This window comes from Pongo pygmaeus, chromosome 1, assembly GCF_028885625.2.
Source record: "Pongo pygmaeus isolate AG05252 chromosome 1, NHGRI_mPonPyg2-v2.0_pri, whole genome shotgun sequence".
Classification (NCBI taxonomy): domain Eukaryota; kingdom Metazoa; phylum Chordata; class Mammalia; order Primates; family Hominidae; genus Pongo; species Pongo pygmaeus.
The window spans coordinates 94,064,565-94,075,513 of record NC_072373.2 but is presented as its reverse complement, the minus strand read 5'-3'; the positions used below and the strand labels follow the sequence as shown (position 1 = coordinate 94,075,513).

General features: G+C 47.0%; 1 protein-coding gene across 1 annotated transcript; it reads right to left on the bottom strand.

Annotated features, from left to right (window-relative positions):
- Positions 1–1,369: 1,369 nt before the first annotated feature.
- Positions 1,370–1,789, bottom strand: VHLL (VHL like). Its single transcript, XM_054454371.1, is given in 1 exon segment — positions 1,370–1,789. A coding segment is annotated over 1 exon segment (420 nt).
- Between the last annotated feature and the right edge of the window lie 9,160 nt (positions 1,790–10,949).

Here is a 10,949-nt window from a genome sequence, read left to right as displayed (position 1 = left end):
TGCGCAAAGGTTAGGATAAGGAACTAAAGATGCCAAAAAATACCCCAAACATTAATTACAAAAGAAAGACTAATGTTTATGAAGAGCTTATAACATGGAAAAATATTTGTTATAAAATTAAATGAAAAAGTAGGATACAAAACTATATAAACAGCAAGATCTCAACTATGTAAAAAAGGATAAAGGAAATAGCTCAAAATGCTAATAGTGGTTGTATTTAAGTAGTGTATCTACAGTGATTTTTTTTTTCCTTTTTACTTTTCTGTCTCTTCCAAATTTTTCTCTACTGGGGGTATTTTTGTTGTTGTTGTTTGTTGTTGTTTTGAGACGGAGTCTCACCTGTCGCCCAGGCTGGAATGCAATGGCGAGATCTTGACCCACTGCAACCTCTGCCTCCCGGGTTCAAGTGATTCTCCTGCCTCAGCTTCCCGAGTAGCTGGGATTACAGGCACACGCTACCATGCCCAGCTAATTTTTTGTTTTTAAGATGGATTCTCGCTCTGTCACCCAGGCTGGAGTGCAATGGTGTGATCACAGCTAACTGCAATCTCCACCTCCCGGGTGGAAGCAATTCTCCCACCTCAGCCTCCCAAGTATCTGGGACTACAGGCGTGTGCCACCATGCCTGGCTAATGTTTATATTTTTAGTAGGGACAGGGTTTCACCATGTTGGCCAGACTGCTGTTGAACTCCTGAACACACACACACAAAATTAGCTGGGCATGGTGGCGCCTATAATCCCAGCTACTCGATTGCTTGAACCTGGGAGGTGGAGGTTGCAGTGAGCCAAGATTGCACCATTGCGTGCCAGCCTGGGCAACAAGAGCGAAACTCTGTCTCAAAAAAAAAAAAAAAAAAATTCTTCAGTCTCTTCTTCCATCCATTAATTTTCTTTTCTCTCTCTCTCTCTTTTTATTTATTTATTTTTGAGATGGAGTCTTGATCTATCGCCCAGGCTGGAGTACAGTGGTGCAATCTCAGCTCACTGCAACCTCCACCTCCCGGGTTCAAGCAATTCTCCTCCTTCAGCCTCCCGAGTAGCTGGGATTACAGACATGTGCCACCACGCCCAGCTAATTTTTGTATTTTTTAAGTGGAGATGGGTTTCACTATGTTGGCCAGGCTGGTCTCGAACTCCCGACCTCAAGTGATCTGCCTGCTGCGGCCTCCCAAAGTGCTGGGATTACAGGCGTCAGCCACCGTGCCCAGCCATCCACAGATTTTCACTGTGCTCCTGCGTCAGCCGCTCCAGGTCTTTCAAGCATATTTGGATGATCTTCCAGATCGTCATAGAGTGATCTGACGATGTCCAGTCTCCTGTAATTCTTGGGCTTGACTAGGCTTCCGACAACCTGGAGGCATTGCTCTTTCAGGGTATACACTGCAGTGTGATGTTGGCAAAAATAGGCTGTCCGTTAACATTGGAAGATGGCACAAATAATTCAGTTTGGTTAACCAGAAGCTTATCGTGTGTCCTTGCATCTCTGAAGAGCCAAGCGTGGCTTTAGAAGTTGTGGATGCGGAAGTCCCTGCCAGGCAGCAGCGTCAGGTAGGGCAGCAGCTCGCCATAGTAGTTGAGCCACACAGGCAGCACGATTCGTGGGCTGTGATTGCAGATGATGATCCGGGAGAGCTCGCGCGAGTTCACAGAGCGCAGCACAGGCCATGCTGCTCTGGCTGCCATCTCCTCCTCGGTGCCCAACTCTTCCTGGCAGTACTCTTCTGGGCCTGCCTCCTGGGTGCCCGCCTTGGCCTCTAACCCCACCCCATTCCCCGCTCTCCAGGGCATTACCTCCGAAGCCTTGACAACTTGGGCCTGCCCATACCAGTTCTTAAAGAGACTACTTCCCTTCACCCGGATTTCGCCAAGAGTTACAATGGAATCAGAAAGGCTGGGGGTATATAACCCCCTACCTGAGTGGTAAGAAAGACATCCTAGATCAGACAGACTTACTCCCAGCCTCTCCTACCTAGCCTTTCCCACTGAAGAGCTACCTATAGAGGGAGAGATCCAAATGAGATCCCAATAATACAACTGTGATAGGAAGATCCAGAGAGGAATTTGAGGGTATTTCATGAGATAGCACACCTGAGGGTTCTTTATGTCAATCTAATATTTATTGGACACTTCATGGCTGGGCGCAGTGGTTCACACCTGTAATCCCAACACTTTGGGAGGCCAAGGTGGATCACCTGAGGTCGGGGTTCCAGACCAGCCTGGCCAACACGGTGAAACCTCGTCTTCACTAAAAATACAAAAAAATTAGCCGGGCATGGTGGCGCATGCCTGTAATCTCAACTACTCGGGAGACTGAGGCAGGAGAATTCCTTGAACCTGGGAGGCGGAGGTTGCAGTGAGCCAAGATCACGCCACTGCACTCCAGCCTGGGTGACAGAGCGAGACTCCCATCTTATAAACAAACAAACAAACAAAAAATTAGCCAGGCGTGGTGGCAGGCGCCTGTAATCCCACCTACTAAGGAGGCTGAGGCAGGAGAATTGCTTGAACCTGGGAGTTGGGGGTTGCAGTGAGCTGAGATGGCACCACGGCACTCCAGCCTGGGCAGCAAGAGTGAAACTCCATCTCAAAAAAACAAAAAAACCATGGTGAAAAAAAACTGCGTCTCAAAAAAGGCGTGGTGGCCCACGCCTGTAATCCCAGCACTTTGGGAGGCCGAGGCAGGAAGATCACAAGGTCAGGAGATCGAGACCATCCTGGCCAACATGGTGAACCCCATCTCTACTAAAAATGCAAAAATTAGCCGGGTGAGGTGGTGCGTGCTTGTAGTCCCAGCTACTCGGGAGGCTGAGGCAGGAGAATCGCTCAAACCTGGGAGGTGGAGGTTGCAGTGAGCCAAGACCATGCCATTGTACTCCAGCCTGGGTGACAGACCTAGACCCCATCTCGAAAAAACAAACAAACAAACAAAACACAAACCAAAAAACAATGTAATATTTATTGAACACTTTGTTATTCGGGTTCTGGTCCAAGAAGAGTTCACAATTTTATTGTGGAGAAAAGACAGGATATGAGAAAATAGGATATGGGGGCAATACAAGTATTTGCCAAAACAGGGAGGTGATATCCGGTGGGATGCACTTTAAAAAAAATTTTTTTTATTCTTTGAGACGGAGTCTTGCACTGTTTTGTCGGGCTGGAGTGCAGTGGCGCAATCTCGGCTCACTGCAACCTCTGCCTCCCAGATTCAAGCGATTCTCCTGCCTCAGTCTCCCAAGTAGCTGGGACTACAGGTGCCCACTGCCACGCCCAGCTAACTTTTGTATTTTTAAAGTAGAGATGGGTTTTCACCATGTTAGCCAGGCTGGTCTCAAACTCCTGACCTCAAGTGATCTGCCCGCCTTGGCCTCCCAAAGTGCTGGGATTACAGGCGTGAGCCACTGCACCCGGCCTACTTTAATCTTATTTTGACTAGTAAATGAACGTGGTACAAAATTCAAAAGGTACCAAAGGGTTCAGTGTGGTATCTCATGCCTGTAATCCTGGCACTTTGGGAGGCTGAGGTGGGAGGATGTCTTGAGTCCTGGAGTTCAGGACCAGCTTGGGCAACATAGCCTGACCCCATCTCTACAAAATAATACGAAAATTAGCCGGGCATGGTGGTGCATGCCTGTGGTCCCAGCTTCTCCAGAGGCTGAAATGAGAGGATCCCTTGATCCTCCCATTGCACCACTGCACTCCAGCCTGGGCAACAAAGTGAGGATAGCAACAGGAGGCAGACAAATCCTAGGCAGACAGGGGCAGGTTCCCGATGAAACCCCACCTTCAAGCCGAAAACAGTTGAAAGCCAAGCTACAAGTCCTGGGTAAATGCACGGGCGGGATTGAGAACCTCTCTTCCCGTTTGTTGCACTTTCCTCTGATTGATCCCCACGCGTCACCTATTTTACATATACCCACCCTTCCCTAATTGGTTTGTTACACTGTCATGCCCATCTTTGAGAGGTGCCTTTATTTATTTATTTATCTATTTATTTATTTTTTGAGATGGAGTCTCACTCTGTTGCCCAGGCTGGAGTGCAGTGGCGCGATCTCGGCTCACTGCAAGCTCTGCCTCCCGGGTTCAGCCATTCTCCTGCCTCAGCCTCCTGAGTAGCTGGGACTACAGGCACCTGCCACCACGCCTGGCTAATTTTTTTGTATTTTAGTAGAGACAGGGTTTCACTGTATTAGCCAGGATGGTCTCGATCTCCTGACCTCGTGATCCACCCGCCTCAGCCTCCCAAAGTGCTGGGATTACAGGCGTGAGCCACCGCGCCCAGCTGAGTGGTGCCTTTATTTTAGTTTTTTTTTTTTTTTTTTTTTTTTTTTTGCGTACCCTCAAACCAGTCTGCACACACACACCCATTTTGAGCCCATCAAAGCCCCGGACCCAGCCACAATGGGAGAGAAACCACCTAACTTGGGAGACCACTCTCCTGTCCCTTCTCCATTAAGAGTTGTTTCGTCACTCAGTAAAATTCTCTCCGACTCTCTTCACCCTTTGAACTGTCAGCATAACCTCATTCTTCTTGGATGCATGACAAGAACTGCTGAACGTGGGTACAAGCTGAAACACAGGCAGCCTGGGGCATGCCCCAGCCCAGCCAAGAGCTGAGCCAGTGTGCAAGCAAGGCGTGGCCAGGTGGGCTAAGTGGGCAGGGTACCTCCGGCAGCAGGCCCGGGGCGCGAGGCCTGGGCAGGGGGCATCGCCAGCTGCAGAGGTCCCCGGCTGGCAAAGTGGCTGAGAAAAATCCTGCGTCATGGAGATCTTGTCACAAAAAAAAAAAAAGAAAAAAAAATGTACCAAAGGGCGTCATTTCTATTCACCAGCAAACTGGTCCCTCCCAAGACAACCATCACTATCAGTTTTTTGTTTTGTTTGCTCTGTTGGCCAGGCTGGAGTGCAGTGGCACGATATCGGCTCACTGTAACCTCCACCTTCTGGGCTCAAGGAATTCTACCTCAGCCTCCCAAGTAGCTGGGATTATAGGCATGTGCCACCACGTCTCGCTAATTTTTGTATTTTATAGTAGAGATGGGGTTTCACCATGTTGGCCAGGCTGGTCTCAAACTCCTCACCTCAGGTAATCTGCCCACCTCGGCCTCCCAAAGTGCTGGGATTACAGGCATGAGCCACCACTCCTGGCCCACTACCAGTTTCTTATGTATCCTTCTAAAGATATCCTATACTCAAGAATACAAATATATAGAAATTACATCTAAATAATACACAGGTGGTACCCACTGTTCTTCAGTTTTTTTTTTTTTTTGAGACGCTGTCACACCCAGGCTGGAGTGTGGTGGTGAGATCTTGGCTCACTGCAACCTCCGCCTCCTGGGCTCAAGCTATTCTGCCTCAGCCACCCAAGTAGCTGGGATTACAGGCGTGCACTTCCAAGCCCGGCTAATCTTTGTATTTTTAGTAGAGATGGGGTTTTGCCATGTCGCCTAAGTTGGTCTTGAATTCCTGAGCTCAAATGATCCACCCACCTCGGCCTCCCAAAGTGCTGGGATTACAGGCGTGAGCCACCACTCCTGGCCCCAATTTGCATTTTTAACTCATATATTGAGGAATGTTCTCTATCAATGCACTTGGAGTTATCTGATTCTCCTTGCGGGGTATGTTCCATGGATCTATTTAACCAGAACCTTGTTGATGTAGTAATATTTTGCTGTGACAAACAATGCTGGAAAGAATATCCCTGTCTGAAATGGACTCAACCAAGGAGAAATACTGAGATCTCAGCATTTCATATTAATAACCAAATTCAGCAGGATAAGTACCAAGGAATGGAATGGCCAGCTCAAACTGCCCTTTATACGAGGTTTACCAATTGACACTCAAACCACATGCTTGAGAGCACATTGCAAGTGTTTACCAAATTACGCTTACATTTCCCTTTGAATAAGGTTAAGCATCTCTTCATGTTTTAGTCAATTTTTGCTCCTCTGGAGCTTTTTAAATCCTTTGCCTATTTTTCTACAGGCCTTTTCTTAACCGTCAAGTTCTAAAAGTGTTATGTTGTTGTTGTTAAGACAGGGTCTTGCTGCATCACGCAGGCTGGAGTGCAGTGGTGCAAACATAGCTCAATTGCAGCCTCAAACTCCGGGGCTCAAGTGATTCTCCCACCTTAGCCTCCTTAGTAGCTGGGACTATAGGCATGCACCATCTTGTCCACCCTAAAAGTTCTTTGAGGAAATTAACTTAATGTTGCAACATCCTCTCTCCCTTTTGTTTTTGCAGTGCAAACTTTGTATGGAGTTCCCTACCCCCTCACTTTTTTTTTTTTTTTTTTTTTTGAGATGGAGTTTCGCTCTTGTTGCCCAGGCTGGAGTGCAATGGCACGATCTGCTCACCGCAACCTCCGCTTCCTAGGTTCAAGTGATTCTCCTGCCTCAGCCTCCCGAGTAGCTGGGATTAAAGGCATGCGCCACCACACCCGGCTAATTTTTTGTATTTTTAGTTGAGACAGGGTTTCTCCATGTTGGTTAGGCTGGTCTTGAACTCCCGACCTCAGGTGATCCACCTCCTCAGCCTCCCAAAGTCCCCTCACATATTTTAAACCCCATGTTTCTTCTAGTGCTCTTATGGTTATATTTTCTTATATTTACACCTTTCAGTTGCCTGGAATTAACTTTGTTGTAATTTAGTAGGGATCCAATTTCCTGCCTGCCCCCCAACCACAAATAGCTACTCCAGAAATAAACTCTCAAAATGTTCTCAGAAACTCATTTTTCTGGAGAAAAAAGGTATAGTTGGCTTGGCCCTCTGTATCTGCTGGCTCCTCATCCACAGATTCAACTGTGGATTGAAAATATTTGAGGAAAAAAGGCCGGGCGCGGTGGCTCATGCCTGTAATCCCAGCGCTTTGGGAGGCGGAGGCGGGCGGATCACGAGGTCAAGAGATCGAGACCATCCTGGCCAACATGGTGAAACCTCGTCTCTACTAAAAATACAACCGGGCGTGACAGCGTGCACCTGCAATCCCAGCTACTCGGGAGGCTGAGGCAGGAGAATTGCTTGAACCCAGGAGGTGGAGGTTTTAGTGAGCCGAGATTGTGCCACTGCACTCCAGCCTGGCGATGCAGCAAGACTATCTCAAAAAAAAAAAAAGAAAAAAAAATATTTGGGGAAAAATTTAAAATACTACAAATAAAACAGTATAATAACTATTTACACAGCACTGACATTGCATTAAGTTACATAAATAATCTAGAGATGATTAAAGTATATGAAAGAAGGGCTGGGTGTGGTGGCTCACGCCTGTAATCCCAGCACTTTGGGAGGCCAAGACAGGCGGATCATCTGAGGTTAGGAGTTTGAGACCAGCCTGGCTAATGTGGGGAAACCCTGTAGCTACTAAAAATACAAAAATTAGCTGGGTGTGGTGGCGGACACCTGAAATCCCAGCTACTTGGGGGGCTGAGGCAGAATCCCTTGAAACTGGGAAGCAGAGGTTGCAGTGAGCCATTGCGCCACTGCACTCCAGCCTGGGTAACAGAGCAAGACTCCATCTCGAAGAAAAAAAAAAGAAAAAAATTATATGGGAGAATGTACATAGGTTATATGCAAATACTATGCCATTTAATGTGTCCTGGCTGTGTGTGGTGGCTCATGCTTGCAATCCCAGCAATTTGGGAGGCTAAGGCAGGCGGTTCACTTGAGGTCAAGAGTTTGAGACCAGACTGACCAACATGGCGAAACCCCATCTCTATAAAAAATACAAAAATTAGCCAGGCATGTAATCCCAGCTACTCAGGAAGCTGAGACATGAAAATTGCTTCAACCCAGGAGGTGGAGGTTGCAGTGAGCCAAGATTGTGCTGCTGCGTTCCAGGCTGGGTGACAGAGATTCTGTCTCTAATAATAGTAACAATAATAATAATGATAATGATGATGATGTAAGAGTCCTGAACAGCTGCAGATTTTGGTATAGGGGAGTGTCCTGGAACCAATCCCTCACAGATACTGAGAAATGACTGACTGTACGTTTATCTTCTAAGGTATCAACTCTGGAATGTGATAAGGGAGAATAAAAAGTCTTGGCTGAGTATAGAGAGCTTAAATAGCAGTCAGGAATTCAAACTCCCACACCAGCCCCCAAATTACTGCTTTATGGCAGGAGAGATAGGACTTGACTAAAATGTAGGAATTTGACAGGGGGAAGGATCATCGGCAGAGTCAAGGACATGGGAAAATCACAATCATGGAATCAAATGTTTAGTGAATAGGGTTCACGCAGGGCAGCAGAAATGGCCTGGGCAGCCTTTCATCACTGTTAAAATTTTTGTTTGGGTTGGGTGCGGTGGCTTACGCCTATAATCCCAGCACTTTGGAAGGCTGAGGCGGGCCAGGAGTTTGAGACCAGCCTGACCAACATGGAGAAACTCTGTCTCTACTAAAAATACAAAAATAAAAAATTAGCCAGGCGTGGTGACGCATGCCTATAATCCCAGCTACTCGGGAGGCTGAGGCAGGAGAATCACTTGAACCTAGGAGGCAACAAGAGTGAAACTCTGTTTCAAAAAAAAAAAAATTTTTTTTTTTTAATTTTTTGTAGACAGGATTTTGCCAGGTTGCCCAGGATGGTCTTGAACTTCTGGGCTCAAGTGATTCTTCTGCCTCGGCTTTCCAAACTGCTGGGATTACAAGCATGAGCTGCCATGTATGGCCTATGCTAAATTTGTAAATCACTAAGTTTTAGACGGCAAAGTGGGGCTTTGAAAGCTAAACAGTCCAAAGTGATCTAACATGCCAGAAGGATTTACACAGGTTTAGAAATGGCAAATAAAAACAACTAAAAAATAAATAAATAAAAAGGAAAAAGAAAGCAGATATTACAGATGCTTTAAAAAAGAGGTACCAATAGGCCGGGCGTGGTGGCTCACGCCTGTAATCCCAGCACTTTGGGAGGCCGAGGTGGGCGGATCATGAGGTTAAGAGATTGAGACCATCCTGGCTAGCACGGTGAAACCCCGTCTCTACTAAAAATACAAAAAATTAGTCGAGCGTGGTGGCGGGCACCTGTAGCCCCAGCTACTCAGAAGGCTAGGCAGGAGAATGGCATGAACCTGGGAGGCAGAGCTTGCAGTGAGCCGAGATTGTGCCCCTGCACTCCAGCCTGGGTGAGAGTGAGACTCCATCTCAAAAAAAAAAAAAAAAAAAAAAGAGGTACCAATAGGGCCAGGCACAGTGGCTCATGGCTATAACCCCAGCACTTTGGGAGGCCGAGGCAGGCAGATCATGAGGTCAGGAGATGGCAACCATCCTGGCTAACACGGTGAAACCTTGTCTCTACTAAAATAACGAAAAATTAGCCGGGCATGGTGGCACGCGCCTGTAGTCACAGCTACTCCGGAGGCTGAGGCAGGAGAATCGCCTGAACCCAGGAGGCGGAGGTTGCAGTGAGCCAAGATCGCGTCACTGCACTCCGGCCTGGGCGACACAGCGAGACTCTGTCTCAGAAAAAAACAAAAGAGGTACCAATAATAGTAAGGAAGACGATGACACTACCCAAGTGCTTAACTATTAGAGCTGAAAACAAAATGAACCTAGACTAAGGAACAAAGGGGAGGAAAGAATCTACAAGATGACTAGCTCTCCCAGGACTTTCATCATTTCTCAGGTGTTATGGGCAATATTTCACTATCTTGTTTTACTAATTAATTTAAGAATTAACTCATCGGCCAGGCATGGTGGCTCATGCCTGTAATCCCAGCACTTTGGGAGGCCGAGGCAGGAGGATCACGAGGTCAAGAGATGGAGACCATCCTGGCCAACCAACATGGTGAAACCTCGTCTCTACTAAAAATACAAAAAAAATTGGCTGGGCATAGTGGCACACGCCTGTAGTCCCAGCTACTCGGGAGGCTGAGGCAGGAGAATTGCTTGAACCCAGGAGGCGGAGGTTGCAGTGAGCTGAGATCACGCCACTGCACTCCAGCCCAGGTGACAGAGCCAGACTCCCATCTCAAAAAAATTAATAAAAAAAAAGAACTAACTCATCATCTCTGAGGAGTTAAAGCTCCAAGAGAATTAAAACACTGCAAGCAAAGAGGCAGAGATTTCAGCAAAAGGTAGGTAGGCTTATTTCTGAGCCCCCTGCAGAAGAGTATAGGCAGCGAGCTTTGGACTGACCTAAGCAGGAAGCTAAAGCCATAGGCATCTCACAAGCCCCTTTCCATCCCACACCTCAGATCAATCAGGATAGCAAGCTATAAATGCATGGCTTCCTTGGCCGGGTGTGGTGGCTCACACCTGTAATCCAAGCACTTTGCAAGGATGAGATGGGTGGATCACCTGAGGTCAGGAGTTTGAGACCACCCTGACCAACATGGAGAAACCCCGTCTCTAAAGCATGGCCTCTAGAACCACAGTGCCTACATATGAATTCCCGGTCTGCCACTTACCAGCTTTGTGACCCTTTAACAAGTTACCTATCTATGCATTAGATTTCTCCCTCACAAAATGGGGGATAACATTACCTGTCTTAGAGGGCTGTTGTGAGGATCCATTAGTTAACATTCAAATGACTGGAACACATCTGTTAGACAGTACTTACCATTATTCTACCAAGTATTCAACTTAATATGACTAAGTCCCATGGTCAGGGAAGAGATAAACAAGGCTAAATGTATGAGTCATAAGGACAGATGGGAGGGTGAAAAGCCCAGTAGCCAAGTGGAACACTGAAATCAAAGGCTAGTACTACCTAGCCTCTAGCATCCTGGGACCACTACTCAGATTTTTTTTCTTTCCTTGATAAAAACAAATGGAATTTAAATATTTTGTTTCTGCTAGCAGAAAGGCAGAGAGGTCTGACTGTGACAGGATACTGGCATGAGAATAGGCCAGCAAGCCAAAGTGAAGACTGAAATCGTAAGAACATTGGAAGAGGGCAGAGAAAAATAACTCATGGTAAAGGGAGAATTCTGAAAACTACACCAAAA